At 39.0% G+C, this 16,484-nt stretch overlaps 1 protein-coding gene across 1 annotated transcript; it reads right to left on the bottom strand.

The window, feature by feature from the left end:
- Positions 1-1,644: 1,644 nt before the first annotated feature.
- HS3ST5 (heparan sulfate-glucosamine 3-sulfotransferase 5) lies at positions 1,645-12,984 on the bottom strand (the record flags this gene model as incomplete). The annotated part of the gene is made up of 3 exons (XM_081314353.1): positions 1,645-3,534; positions 11,135-11,186; positions 12,837-12,984. The coding sequence occupies 3 exons, from the start codon at positions 12,982-12,984 to the stop codon at positions 2,604-2,606; spliced, it is 1,131 nt and encodes a 376-aa protein (XP_081170479.1). The 3' UTR covers positions 1,645-2,603.
- Positions 12,985-16,484: the final 3,500 nt, after the last annotated feature.

Raw genomic sequence — 16,484 nt, forward strand, 5'->3', positions numbered from 1 at the left:
CGCTGACTCTGTAAACCGTTTGGAGAGGGGTGCAAAGCACTGTGAAGCAGTATGTAAGTGAAAAGTGCTATTGCTATTTCCCTGATCCATTAATTTAGTCACTTTATCAAAGAAGGCAATAAAATTTGTCTGATGTAGTCTTTTTTTTTTAATACACCCATATTGGCTTCTGGTCATTTCTAGACGCTCACAAATCTGCTGCTTGGTGTTCTTTTCCAAGATTTTCCAAGATGTTGATGTTAAGCTGATTTGTCTGTAATTTCCTGGATCTACTTTTTTCCTCTGCTTGAAGATTGGAATCACATCAGCTCCTCTGGCAGTTCCCTCTTAACAATCCTCAGTTGCATGTGATTCTCTGTGAATTAACTGAGATGATTATTCAGTTCATTAACTGAGTTGATTGATTTGAATTAAAATGTATTTTAACATGTACATTACATCTAATTTTAGGTTAAAAGAATAACTTCCATTAGTTTCTCATTGCCTAGAGATCAGTTGCATATAGACACATAGAAAATTACCTGTTTCTTTCTCTGAAATACCTTACACTTTACAAATCAGTTAAATTAAACTTGATTTGCATTTACATTCTTTGCTTTTCTTGATGTTATGAACACAGTGGTGATAATCTAAAGAAAACCTAATAGCTCAAGTATTCTTGAAATGTTATTTTCCTCTACTAGAGTATGCAGTAGTTACAAACTACTTTTGGAACTTCTGTGTATTTTACTTAGCTTATGTACGCGTGAGGAATACGCACAAATGCAAAAGGCTTAAATTGTTAACATGTAGCCATGCCAAATGGGGTTGCTATTTTTTTGCAACCATTACCCAGTGACATTTCCATTCCTTTAAGTGCATCAGATCCTTCTTTCTTCATTCCCATAGAATCAAACCCCCCCAATGAGCCTTTTTTAAAAACCATAGACCCTATGTCCTAGTGATTTCACTCATCTTTACTTCATTGTAAGTCTGTTTTAACCTAGTTTTCTAGTGAAATCAGTGAAAAAAACCTTGAAGAATTGGAATGAATGTGATTTGATGATGAAACCCTGAGCTTCAGTAAGTACAATGAGTTTTCCAATTCATCCTAGGCAGCGCTCTCATCAAAATCCAGTTTCCTAAACTGTTATAATAAATTGCCTTAAACATAAGCCTCCACTTGCACCTATGGATATGATTCATGGAAGCAGAAAAGTTCCATATAAGCACCATCATCTTATTATAGGAATAATAACATTTTAAAAACATTTTTGGTAGCCTTCCATTTGTAATGCTCTTACAGCTGCAGAACTAATGATACTTGTTTGATATTTTTGCATAGTATACAGTCTTCTTTTTACATACACAGCTAAAAATATACCTGACAACAATGCAGTCATTATGGATTACCAACTTAATGGTGGATTTGCATATCTTTGAATATTACTCAATCAAGTTACTCAGACCTTGACTCCAGCTGAACTTGTGAATTGTTTCAATCAAAAGCTTGCTGTTTGAGATAATGAGACATCATAGGATCATCAGACATCCACTGAAGAAAAACAAAAAGCAAATTGCACATATAGCAATTTTAATCCATTCCATTTTAAATACCACAATAAATTTAATTTTCACAATAAATTAAATAGCCATATTTAGTTTACAAAATAGAATTACTTAGTGTGAAACCAGTATTTACAAACAATATACAATATGTACATCAAATTTTTGTCAACATACAAGCATAGAAGGGAGAAAAAAGACTTCTGTTTTGACACATGATCGACATGCTCTAAGTGCCAAGATGATCCATACAATTAAAAACAATAGTGCAAACTCACCACAGGAAATTTGAAACTATGTTGATTGCATGAGAAAGTTTCTTTTCAACACTAGGAAAATATTTTTCAAAAGAACTTAGCATCATATAGGGTATAATCATACAGCAAACCTATACTGGCTTTTCATCCATTTAATCGGCATAATTTTCCCCACCCCAATTCATGGAAGTAGTGAGAATTGTTCATAAAAATGTTATTGGCCTCTTCTTGTTACCAAAATAGAGGCTTCCTAGGGTGCAGTGATAAGCCAATACAAGCCTGCAGCATAAAAGTATTCTTTTTAAAGGGCCAATATTCTTTTAGAAATATGTTATAATAGAAATATAATATTTCTAAACAATATTTAGAAATACAATATTGCATTGCAGATTTTTCAAAAATGAATTCTAATTGCAGTGAATTAGAATCGCAATGAATTTTAAAGCAATATTCTGCCCTCTCTCCAGCCACATTTAATATTAAATTTTATGGAGCAAATAGAGTGCTGACCCTTTGAACTGAGTAGCTGAGTTAATTTCTTTAAATGACATTTTCTCATTTAATTGTACAGCATAAAATGATGCAATTATGCAGAGAGTAAATTCCATGTTACACATGTTCTGTAGAAAAATTGATCCCATCTTATATTTGGTCACACACTGCATATGTACAAGTACGCATGAAAAAAAAAGATTACTTTGATAACTGAGATTATGAAAAGTGCATATTTTTTTATATACTCTAATAGAGATACGGTTGCATATCTCCAGGTGCAACACACAGTGTTGTAGGAAGTTTATCTTAGGGCCAGTTAAATGTCCTCCCTGTGATCTGGTAAAATTTCTGATTGAAAGGGTGAAAGAACTTGCGCAATTTGGTAATGACAGAGGCATCTACCTCTGGATGAATGCGTCCTTTGCTTCCCGCCAGGCACTTGTTAAAGACAATGTTAAATCGCAAGCAGTAAAACCCTCTGGTGGCATTGAAATACAAATTATATTGACTTATCCTTGGAGGAAGATTTAAGAACTTTTCTACCAGCTGGAGTTCTGGCAGCGGTTCTGTAATAAGACGATCACCATCAACAATATGAAACTGTTCTATGGGAAAGTATTTTAACCATCTCTCCAGATGCTTGGTGTAGATGCTGGTTCTTACTGCCTTGTATTTAGTGTTCACCTCACAGGTGTTAGGATCAATGGCCAACTTTTCAAATTTGTAGTAGGTTTTATTCTTCCTTTCCTTTCCCTCCAGCACCTGAGTGTAATCAGAAATAGCTCTTGTTGTGGGTTCCCTGACAATGATCAGTAATTTGATGGATGAGTTCATTTTATAAATCCTTTCAGGGACCTCCTCTGTGATAAAGTATGCAGGGCTTTTCTCAATGGTTATTTGATGAGGATATGAAAATGGCATTTTTTTCCTATACCACTCAATGCCCTTGGCATAGTTCTCATCGTTGTCAAAGAAGTGAATTTCTTGAGAGGCTTTGACCACTGCTGGATGAAGATTTAGCATTTCTAGTAGTGCTCGAGTTCCTCCTTTCCTTACTCCAATGATTATGGCCTTGGGGATTTGCTGGACCAAACTGTGAAGTCGAATTTGCTCTTTGCTGGCATTACCCTTTCGGAATTCATGCAACAATCCACGCTTAAACTGTAGAGCTCTGAGTGGGATTTCATCTTGCCCATGGATTCCAAATCGGCCTTCAATAGGGCAAATGGGTTGCAGTCTGCAATTGGGGGAAAAAAGGAGAAATAGTAATTTGCATTATTAACACTGAAATTTTATACGTGTCCAATCAGAAGCTCTATTCAGTTCACTAAAGTTAATGTCATATAAATGGGAATGGGCCATATAGCATTAAAGTTAGAGCAGACATTGTGTTCTCTCTCTCTCTCTCTCTCTCTCTCTCTCTCTCTCTCTCTGTGTGTGTGTGTGTGTGTGTGTGTGTGTGTGTGTGTGTGTGTGTGTGTGTGTTCATTTATCTATCAATCCACATCAGATTAGCCTGGTAGATTATGGTCCATCACCTGCAACAAAGAGACCTTTATCCTGCAGTGGACAGATTTAGGATGGCAATAATAATTAATGATATTAACAATAAATAATTAATCTATAATTTATGATGAATTTTGAGATGATTCACATAGTCCTATCAATAAGGCAAGATACTGATATCTATTTTCATGGCAGGAATTGAATAGACAATATACAGTTTGTCTCTCACTTATAAATTAGCAAAAAAAAAAACCCCAACCTATGTACTCCGAGTCCCTTCGGAGAGGGGCGGTATATAAATCCAAATAAATAAATAAATAAATATAAATACTTGTTTTATTCTCAGAAAGTTCCACACTGATTCACTCTTTATTTTCAGTTACATTTTGGAAGATGAACATGTTTTTGACACTCATATATGTTAACAACATTCTGAAATGTTGGCTGTATTATACCTATATCTATCTATATTCATCTCTCTCCCTCTCCCTCTCTCTCCCTCTCCCTCTCCCTCCCTGCCTCCCTGTACTTTATAAGACAGGTGTGCACAGACTCAATTCTGCAAGCTTGCCTTGGATATCCCCTTATTTAATTTGGAACAATTCAACCCTACTTTCTGGACCTGGATCTAAGCCTATCAAATTTCCCTTAAATTTCTGAAAGAAGAATTAGAATTTTCAAGTACAGCAACTTTTATTTAAGTTTTGATTTTTTTTAAAAAAATATGCTTGAACTTTGATTCCTTCAAACTTTGATAAAATTTGTAGATGAATTTCAGTGGTGAATGACATGTCATATTTCAGACACACTGACAAAAGTATTTTATAAAAAAGGGAAGCACATTGTAGGGAAAAATGATTCTCCTTCAGAAATCTGAATGCAATAGAACTGATTTGGGGAAATGTTGGGATGGAAATTTAAAAATTCACTACTGATTAAACTAGTACTACTGAGTTTCCCTGAAAGTAAGGCCTACCCCCAAAATAACCCCTAGCTTGATTTTGGGGGTGGGGATAATATAAGCCCTACCCTAAAAATAAGCCCTAGTTTTGGGGTGAGGCACACACTCAAAAATCAAGCTAGGGTGGGAGGGTGGATCTGTCCCACGCTCCCTGCACCCACTTACCTTGCAGCCAGGCCTTTCCTCGCTGGCCCACTTCTTCTGAGGTGTCTTCTACAGCCAGGCCTGCATTTCTCAGTCATACCATCATAGCTTGGTTCTGCAAGTCCTCTGCAGCCGAGGACCGAGCTATGGATTGAATCCATAGCTCAGTACTCGGCTACATAGGCCTTCCAGAAAGGCCTGACTGCTAAATGCAGGCCGAAATGCAGCTGTAGAATGAAGCTGCTCCTTTGGCCCCAGAAGAAGTGGAGCGGCTGGATGGGACTGCTGAAGTTGAGTAAGACTTCTCCTGAAAATAAGATCTGGTGCCTCTTTTGGAGGCCAAAAAAAAGGGAAAAAAAACGAAAGAAAAAAACCCCCGGTCTTATTTTTGGGGAAACATGGGTAAATTATTTGCTTATAGAGAATTGAATAAATTTTCAAATAATTAATACAATTTTAGAAAGCAATAATCTAGTAATTAGAATGTAGTAATATCTATTCATACTGTAGCAAATCATTATAGTCACTTGTGATTTTGCTGGTTCTGGTATATTAATCACTCGGATCACTGCATTGAAGGAACAGCTGACCATCAATAAAATCTAGTAATTTCCATTGCTCCCTTTCCTCTCCCCTCCCCACCATGGCATAAAATGAAAGCTACCCTACTTCCCCACCCCATATTAAAGGGGCAAGAAAGCAAGTTGATTAGTATAATCAAAGATGTAACTCAAGGCTGGAACCTTGCTGAAATTCTGAACTGGAACAGAGCCAATTCAAGGCAAACCTAGTTTCCTTCTCATGATAGCAGATTCAGTCCAAATCATCTCACTTTTTCCCCCGCTTAAGATTTAGTCAAATCTAATCAAAACTCCTAGAGGTAATCCTTCTGATCATAACTGGGACCTGAATTTCTACTGCTAATCAAGGTGGTTATTAAGTGAGTCATACCTGGTTTTACAAACTTTTTTTTTTTTGCTTGCTGTTAAGTGAATCACTGCAGTTGTTATTCAGCTTTCTCTATTGATTTTGGTTGTTGGAAGCGAAATAGGAAGGTTGCAGATCCCAGGATGCTGCAACCTTTGTAAATTCATGCTGACTCTCAAGCCCTTGAATTTTGATTATGCGACTGCGGGTATGGTATAGTGCTCATGAGTCACTTATTTCAGTGTTGTTGCAACTTAGAATAGTCACTAAATGAATGGTTGTAAATCGAGATGTAGCTGTTTCTTACAAAGGAAATGATACCTGCTAATTGTACAATGAATTGAAAATATAGTAAATGTCATTATTATGCCTATGTTGATAATGGATAGTCAGCCAGTGGATCAGAATTTTTTGGCAGAATAAATTGCTCTGCAACTCCTCGCACATCCGCATAATGCTCAAAAGGATCAGGGATAATCCAGAACAAATTTAAGAGAGGCACAGATAGTGCACAGCCGAAAACTGTGTTAGTCTCCCAGATTTGATTAATACAAAAGGGATTAGCAATAGTGATAGCACTTACAGTAGACTTATATACCCCTTCAAAGTGCTTCACAGCCCCCTCTAAGGAGTTTACAGAATCAGCCTATTGCCCCCAACAATCTGGGTTCTCATTTTACTGACCTTGGAAGGATGGAAGGCTGAGTCAACCTTGAGACCTGTCAGGATCAAACTCCTGGCAGCCGGCAGAATTAACCTGCAATACTGCATTCTAATCACTGTGCCACCACAGCTGCTCAATCTGTATTAATTAATTAATTATATCCTCAATTTCCTTAATCTGTATTGTGTTATTCTAATTAATCACTTATTTATGATCATTTTGCTTGATTTCTCTATTTTTGCAGACGTTAAGCAGTGTGCATGAGTGAAAGGTAAAAGTTACACCAAATGTGTTGTATTTTCTTCTAAAGAAGCAGCGTTTTTTTAAAAAAACAATTTCTCCTATTACAAACACACATATCTATATTTTTGAGTATGTTTATATCATACATTTTATTTGTTTCTTAAGTAGGAAATTATAACTTCTGATATAAAGAAGGATGAGTTGATGTAAAATTTGTTTACAAAATTGGGCCAAATAAATTATTTGGCTATTCCGACATTAGTATTTACTATGTACTTACTGTATATCTCAAAGTGAATGAAATGTTATCTTTTCTGGTCTACAGAAGCTGAATGTTAGTATAAATTTGAGATTTTTATTACTGCAACATGGTAAAATCAGAGGGAAAATATATATTTGTAAATGCATGTATATTATGTATATACTTGCAAAGCATGTACTTATAAAATTAATTCTTCATCCCATACTTTGCTATATTTATTTCTGTGTATTAAATACAGCACTATGGTGAAACTACTATATGCATCTGCATTTTTACATAATAATAATAAAGAAGTTGGAAGGGACCTTTGAAGTCATCTAGTCCAACCCCCTGCTCAGGCAGGAAACCCTATACCATTTCAGATAAATGGCTGTCCAGTCTCTTCTTAAAGACTTCAAGTGTTGGAGCATTCACCACTTCTGGAGGCAGGTTGTTCCACTGGTTAATTGTTCTAACTATCAGGAAGTTTCTCCTTAGTTCTAGGTTGCTTCTCTCCTTGACTAGTTTCCATCTGTTGCTTCTTGTCCTGCCCTCAGGCGCTTTGGAGTATAGCTTGACTCCTTCTTGTTTGTGGCAGCCCCTGAGATATTGGAACACTGCTATCATGTCCCCCCACATCCTTCTCTCATTAAACTAGACATACCCAATTCCAGTAACCGTTCCTTATATGTTTTAGCCTCCAGTCCCCTAATCATCCCCTTCATGGATTACTGCCTTGTTGTGGTGAAGGGGCTTGCATAATTCAATGAAGCTATGAGCTATGCTGTGCAGGGACACCCAAGATGGACAGGTCATAGCCAAGAGTTCTGACAAAATGTGATCCACTGGAGAAGGAAATGGCAACCCACTCCAGTAACTTTGCCATGAAAACCCCATGGACAGTACCAAAAGGAAAAAAAGATATGACGCTGGAAGATGAGCCCCTCAGGTCAGAAAGCGTCCAATATGCTATTGGGGAAGAGCAGAGGGCTAGTACTAGTAGCGCCAGAAAGAATGGAGCGACTGGGCCAAAGCCGAAAGGACGCTTAGCTGTGGATGTGTCTGGTGGCGAAAAGAAAGTCCGATGCTGTAAAGATTTTTTCTCCATAGGGACCTGGAATGTAAGATCCATGAATCAAGGAAAGCTGGACATGGTGAAACAAGAGATGACAAGATTGAACATTGACATCTTAGGAATCAGCAAACTAAAATGGACAGGAATGGGTGAATTTAATTCAGATGACCATCAGGTATACTACTGCGGGCAAGAATCCCTCAGAAGAAATGGAGTAGCCTTCATAATCAATAAAAGAGTAGGAAAAACAATACTGGGATACAATCCCCAAAATGACAGAATAATCTCAATTCGAATCCAAGGCAAACCATTCAATATCACAGTAGTCCAAGTCTATGCCCCAACCACCGGTGCTGAAGAGGATGAAACTGACCGGTTCTATGAAGCCCTCCAGCACCGTATAGAACTAACACCAAAAAATGATGTCCTTATCATCATGGGGGATTGGAATGCTAAAGTAAGAAGCCAAAAGATAACCGGAATAACAGGCAAGTTTGGCCTTGGAGTACAAAATGAAGCAGGGCACAGGCTGATAGAATTTTGTCAAGAGAATACGATGGTCATAGCAAACACTCTTTTCCAACAACCCAAGATACGGCTGTACACATGGACATCACCAGACGGTCAACACAGAAATCAGATTGACTATGTGCTCTGCAGCCAAAGATGGAGAAGCTCTATACAGTCAGTAAAAACAAGACCAGGAGCTGACTGTGGCTCAGACCATGAGCTTCTCATTGCAAAATTTAGGCTTAAACTGAAGAAATAGGGAAAAGCACTGGGCCACTCAGGTATGAACTAAATCATATCCCTGATGAATATACAGTAGAGGTGACAATTAGATTTAAGGAATTAGATCTGATAGACAGAGTGCCTGAAGAACTATGGACGGAGGTTCACAACATTGTACCAGAGGTAGCAATTAAAACCATCCTAAAGAAAAAGAAATGCAAGAAAGCAAAATTGCTATCTGAGGAAGCTTTTTTTTAATCCCATTTATATCCCGCCCTTCTCCGAAGACTCAGGGCGGCTTACAATCTAAAGCACAAATCAATGTGCTTAGCAATAGCCTTCATTCTATGTATATGCCTGCTTATTAGGGCTTTCCAAATAGCTGAGGACAGGAGGGAAGCATAAGGCAAGGGAGAAAAAGAAAAATAGGCCCAACTGAATGCAGAATTCCAGAGAATAGCTAGAAGAGATAAGAATGCCTTCTTAAAGAAATAGAAGAAAACAATAGAATAGGGAGGACCAGAGATCTCTTCAAGAAAACTGGAGAGATGAAGGGAACGTTTCATACAAAAATGGGCATGATAAAGGACCAAAATGGCAGTGACCTAACAGAGGCAGAAGAGATTAAGAAGAGGTGGCAAAATTACACAGAACTATACAAGAACGAGCTTAATGTCCCTGATAACCACGATGAGGTGGTCACTGACCTTGAGCCAGACATCCTAGAATGTGAAGTGAAATAGGCCTTAGGAAAGCTGAGCAACAACAAAGCTAGTGGAGGTGACAGTATTCAAGCTGAGCTATTCAAAATCTTAAAAGACAATGCAGTAAAAGTGCTACACTCAATTTGCCAGCAAATTTGGAAAACTCAACAGTGGCCACAGGATTAGAAAAGATCAGTTTACATTCCAATTCCAAAGAAAGGCAGTGCCAAAGAATGTTCAAACTATCGCACCATTGCACTCATTTCACATGCTAGTAAAGTTATGCTTAAAATCCTACAAGCTAGACTCCAGCAGTATTTGGATCGAGAACTACGAGAAGTATATGCAGGATTTTGAAGAGGCAGAGGAACTAGAGATCAAATTGCCAACATACGCTGGATAATGGAGAAAGCTAGGGAGTTCCAGAAAAACATCTACTTCTGCTTCATTGACTATGCTAAAGCATTTGATTGTGTGGATCACAACAAACTGTGGCAAGTTCTTAAAGAGATGGGAGTACCAGACCATCTTATTTGTCTCTTGAGAAACCTATATGCGGGTCAAGAAGCAACAGTGAGAACTGGATACGGAACCACTGATTGGTTCAAAATTGGGAAAGGAGTCTGGCAAGGCTGTATACTGTCACCCTGCCTGTTTAACTTATATGCAGAGCACATCATGAGAAAGGCAGGGCTAGATGAATGAAAAGTTGGAATTAAGATTGCTGGGAGAAATATCAACAACCTAAGATATGCAGATGATACCACTCTAATGGCAGAAAGTGAAGAGGAACTAAAGAGCCTCTTGTTGTGAGTGAAGAAGGAGAGTGGAAAACATGGGTTGAACCTTAACATTAAGAAAACCAAGATCATGGCATCCGGCCCTCTCAATTCCTGGCAAATAGATGGGGAAGAAATGGAGGTAGTGACAGATTTTATTTTCCTGGGCTCCAAGATCACCGCAGACAGGGACTGCAGCCAAGAAATTAAAAGACACTTACTCCTGGGGAGGAAAGCCATGGCAAATCTAGACAGCACACTAAAAAGCAGAGACATCACCCTGCCAACAAAAGTGTGTATAGTCAAGGCTATGGTCTTCCCAGTTGCAATGTATGGCTGTGAAAGTTGGACCATCAGAAAGGCTGAGCACCAAAGAATTGAAGCCTTTGAACTATGGTGCTGGAGAAGACTCCTGCGAGTCCCTTGGACTGCAAGGTGATCAAACCGGTCAGTCCTAGAGGAGATCAACCCTGACTGCTCTTTAGGAGGCCAGATCCTGAAGTTGAAACTCAAATACTTTGGCTACCTTGTGAGAAGGAAGGACTCACTGGAGAAGAGCCTAATGCTGGGAAAGGTTGAGGACAAGAGAAGAAGGGGATGACAGAGAATGAGGTGGCTGGATGGAGTCAGTGAAGCAGTAGGCGTGAGCTTAAGTGGACTCCAGAAGACGGTAGAGGACAGGAAGGCCTGGAGGAACGTTGTCCATCGGGTCACGATGGGTCGGACATGACTTTGCAACTAACAACAACCCCTAATCATCTTTGTATAAATATCAGTGTATGTATCAGTGTATATTACTATAAGCATATTTTTTTAAAAAGAAGGAAATAGCTCTTGGCTGGGATAATTATTTTTCCTTACCTGTATTCTTGGAGAAGTGTTTCAAAATCAGCAGCTATCCAACAAATATTAGCTAAAAACCAATCTACATATGTGTTTTAAATTATGTGCAAACTATTGAGATGATGAATAAAAAGAAACTGCAATCCAGATCAAATTGCACTGCAGGTATAAAATAAATTTCAGTTTAACGTGTTGTGCTTTTTCTTCTTGAAAATATCTCCCTTGAAGCTGTACCTACTATCCCATTTCTTATATAAAGTATTTTTGCTATTTGGGCAAAAAAGCATTTTTAAAGAAAATAAAGTTAATTATCCCTCTCTATGCTTCAACCTTAGTAGTGGGTGTTGCCTGGAAATGCATCCATTCAGAAGAACTGTATAACGTCTTACACTGTTTTTTTAAAAAATGTGGTACTGTAAGGTGTATTGTGTAATCTAATCCTGAAAGAAATGTTGATGAGTTGAGAACTAACTTCATTGCATGGCACAGGTTTTTCACAACTTAATATCCTGGGACGAAAACATTTTATTTTCTAGAATTGTAATGTCTTTTTGCCTTGGAGAATTATTTTGGCTTCCTTCACAAGAATATATTCCTCTCCCCACCATCATATTTAGGATAAAACCGAATTAGTTTTTTTTTAAAGAAGCTAATGAGCTTGTTAACCAAGAAACCCACACACACGACACATAAATAAATCATATTAGGATACTAAATAAAACAGTTAATATAAATTGTAAGATACAAGCAACAAAGTTATAGTCATAAGAAGATAAAGAAATAGAAAATAGGAAAAATGAGAAGGATAATAGTAATACAACCCTACTAGGAAGTTTGACAGTGTTGTGGGGATTAGTTGTTTAGCAGAGTGATGGCATGGGGGGAAAAAACTGACCTTACGTCTAGTTGTTCTGGTGTGCAAGGCCCTTTAGCGTCATCTTGAGGAAGGAAGTTGAAACAGTTTACGTCCAGGATGTGAGGGGTCTGTAAATATTTTCACAGCCCTCTTTCTGGCTCGTGCAGTATACAGGTCTCAAGGGAAGGCAGGCTGGTAGCAATTGTTTTCTCTGCAGTTCTAACTATCCACTGAAGTCTGTGTCTGTCTTGTTGGGTTGCAGTGCCAAACCAGACAGTTACAGAGGTGCAAATGACAGACTCAATAATTCCTTTGTAGAACTGTATCAGCAGCTTTTTGGGCAGTCTGAGCATTGTGAGTTGGCACAGGAAGAACATTTTTTGTTGTGCTTTTTTATCACATTTTTGACGTTAGGTGTCCATTTTAAGTCTTGAGATATTATAGAAGCTAGAAACTTGAAGGTTTCTACTGTTGATACGGTGTGGTACAGTATTGTAAGAGATGGTAGAGTAGGAGGGCTTAAACTAAAACCTACTAAGCTAAAACCTACTATCATTTCTACAGTTTTGACTATGTTCAGTTCAGGATTGTTCTGGCCACACCACAAGGCTAGTTGTTCAACTTCCTGTATGTATGCAGATTTGTCATTGTCTCAAATGAGACCAATCACAGTTGTATCATCTGCAAACTTCAGTACTTTTAACAGAGGGATCCTTTGAGATGCAGTCATTGGTATAGAGCGAGAAGTGAAGACAGCACACAGCCCTGGTAGTGGGGCTGTGCTAATTATAGAGGTATCTGGTGTGATTTTGCCTAGCTTCACCTGCTGCTTCCTGTCTGTTAGTAAGCTTATGATCCACTTACCAGTGTGGTCAGGCACGGCTAGCTGAATCAGTTTAGTTAGAAGAATATCTGGAATGATAGTATTGATTGCCGAGCTGAAGTCTATAAAAAGGACCCTTGCATAGGTCCTTGGAGATTCAAGATGCTGTAGAATGTGGTGCAGAGCCATATTAACAGCATCATCTGCTGATCTTTTTGCTCAGTAGGCAAATTGCAAGGGGTCTAACAGTGAATCCATGATGCTTTTCAGGTGGGCCAGCACCTGAAAGGGTTTTCCTAACTGCGGATGTTAGAGCAACTGGTCTGTAGTTGTTCAGCTTCTCGATGGAGGGTTTCTTTGGCACTGGGATGATAGAGGGTTTGAAGCAAGAAGGAACGTAACACATCTCTAGTGATTTATTAAAGATGCGGGTGAAGATGGGGGCCAGGTGGTCAGCACAAGCTTTCAAGCAAGAAGGAGTGACTTTGGGCCTGGTGTTTTTCCTGGTTTTGTCTGTGAAATAGATCTCACACATCTTTTTCTGTGATCACCAGAGTTATGGGGCCCAAAGGGATGGGGTCAGTTGTAGGAGGCTTGGCTGTTGTTGGTGTACCTGTGATGGAGATGGTGGCGTTAGTTGGCAGTGGTTTCCTCTCAAACCTACAGTAAAAAACGTTCAGGTCATCTGCCAGTTGTCGATTCCCTTCAGCATGGAAAGGAGGTTTGCTGTAACCAGCGATATTTTTTAAAGAATTTTTCAAACATTTGCTGGCTCATTTGTAGAGATTTTCACCACTTGTATATTTTCATAATTGTATGATGTCTTCTAATACACTTTCTGTGAAATTCTCACTTGTCCTGCACTGGTGCTAAGGAAAGGAATAGTGGCTAAAGAACTACAGAACCTGGAGCACCTGCTTTATTCTAGAGCAGGGGTAGGCTTACCTTGGCTTTTTTATGACTCATGGACTTCAACTCCCAGCATGGCTCAGGATGGAAACCTCTCCCTTTACTCTCAGGAATTCTGGGAGTTGAAGTCCACGAGTCATAAAAGAGCCAAGGTTGCCTACCCCTGTTCTAGAGCATCGGAATCCTACCTGAGGACCTCAGGGTTTTTTTTAAAGGAAATATGAAATGTCAATTTTGGCCAGAAATAAACTGATGAAAACATGTGGATGAATGATGCAGCTTCATGAAAAGCAGCTCACCATATAGCAAGCCTTTCCAGAAAGGAATTGGCCATTCTATGCAGTACACCATAGATCTGTAATTTAGAGCTGGGGGACTGGAGAATCTGGTTACTTCAGGACTGCAGGGTGGTAAGTAGGGTGATAATAGAAGCTGGATGGAGCTTGTTCATGCAATGCTAGGGGCAGAATTTTCCTTTTTTTCTGCTCTGCTTTTCCCTGATTTTGGAGAGAGGTTTGAGGGTTTTCTTTGTTCTTCTAAAACTACATTAAGCCTATCTGGAAACTTTTTCTACAGTTTTTAACCAATATGTTCTGGCCTCAAAATGTCAGGAAACCATGCCACACCTCATTGTTAGTAGGAAGGGGTTCTAAGAACTATTGAGAAGTCTGGGCTCTCCGTGCCCATCTGATTTAGAGCAATCAACCTCAGCAGGGAAGAGATATCCAATAGAAATATGGGCCTTACAAAGGACAGAGGCTTACATCAGAGGGGGACTTAAATGGGAGGGAAAGTGAGATGCTGTTATTCTTTGGCTTCATTACCTGACTTCATTGTTCACATCTAATCCTCTAACACAATTCTTAGCTCTTCTGTAACCACTGCTTTCTATTGATTGATTAGTGCTCATGCCACAATGCAAACACTGAGTTGTATAGCTCCAGCAGCTGGGATATAGAAGGTCTACCATTAACGTGCCCCAAGATCTGTTTCAGTGGGTGAAAGAGATATTACAGAGAAAGGTTATCCAGACTTTGGGATCATCAGGATAGAATTCACTGATGACTACATATCCATCATGCGCAATGAGAGAGGAAAATAACATCATTCCCTTTTCCCATTAGCGTATGTATATATGGATCCTCTGGAAGTCACCATTGCAGAAGTTCAAGAGTCAAGTACTATGTCTGGATAATTTTATGACCATTAATAACATTTGTAGCCAGGCAAGCCTAGATTGGGGAAAAGGTTACAGTAATTAAATTTCATGCCTCAGGTCATAGGCCAAGTTCCAGCATGAGACAAGAAGGAATTTCTGTCCACTCTATGTAACTACATAATTGCCTGGGACCATTTTGCATATCTTCACAATGTAGGATTTTGATGGTAGATGATGGTAGGGCTAGATGAATCAAAAGGCAGGGCTAGATGAATCAAAAGTTGTAAGTAAGATTGCCGGAAGAAATATCAACAACCTAAGATATGCAGATGATACCACTCTAATGGCAGAAAGTGAAGAAGAACTAAAGAGCCTTTTGTTGCGGGTGAAGAAGGAGAGTGCAAAACTTGGGTTGAAACTTAACATTAAGAAAACCAAGTTCATGGCATCCAGCCCTCCCAATTCCTGGCAAATAGATGGGGAAGAAATGGAGGTAGTGACAGATTTTATTTTCCTGGGCTCCAAGATCACCGCAGATGGGGACTGTAGCCAAGAAATTAAAAGACGCTTGCTCCTGGGGAGGAAAGCCATGGCAAATCTAGACAGCACACTAAAAAGCAGAGACATCACCCTGCCAACAAAAGTGTGTATAGTCAAGGCTATGGTCTTCCCAGTTGCAATGTATGGCAGTGAAAGTTGGACCATAAGAAAGGCTGAGCGCCAAAGAATTGAGGCCTTTGAACTATGGTGCTGGAGAAGACTCCTGCGAGTCCCTTGGACTGCAAGGCGATCAAACCGGTCAGTTCTAGAGGAGATCAACCCTGACTGCTCTTTAGAAGGCCAGATCCTGAAGCTAAAACTCAAATACTTTGGTCACCTAATGAGAAGGAAGGACTCACTGGAGAAGAGCCTAATGCTGGGAAAGATTGAGGGCAATAGAAGAAGGGGACAACAGAGAATGAGGTGGCTGGATGGAGTCACTGAAGCAGTAGATGTGAGCTTAAATGGACTCCAGAAGATGGTAGAGAACAGGAAGGCCTGGAGGAATGTTGTCCATAGGGTCGCGATGGGTCGGACACAACTTCGCAGTTAACAACAACAACAACGATGGTAGGAGGCATCTTTTCTTTTTTTGAATGAAATTAGGCAATGATTCTTACAAATGAGAGAATGTGAAAAAAACACAATACCCCTCACTGAAGTGCAATGTAAAATTAACCTTACATTTATTGTTACCTAGCTGCGTATTTAGTTTATTTTCATTTAACTGTTGAAAAATAAAGATCGTAAACAGCAAGCAAAGTCATAACTATATTAGAAAGCTGACAACTCACCTGAAAAACATTGTATTCTCAATTGTTCAAAACATGTCTCCCAATCTCCCTCTCACCTTTTGCTTAATTTGTAGGCTCATATAACCTCTCTTTCTCTCTCTCTCTCTCTTTTTAAAAAAAACTATTTTATCCTAAATAAAGGAAAAATACAGATGCCCCAGAAACCAAAAGGGAATGCAATGTTATTGCCCAGGCAAAACACAGCTGAACATTTCCACATGATTTTTATGTGCACAAATATATGTAACCCAATTAATAGATCAAGTTAATTCACATAAAAGCTATGT

This window comes from Vipera berus (genome assembly GCF_964194415.1).
Source record: "Vipera berus genome assembly, chromosome: 1".
In the NCBI taxonomy this organism is placed as follows: domain Eukaryota; kingdom Metazoa; phylum Chordata; class Lepidosauria; order Squamata; family Viperidae; genus Vipera; species Vipera berus.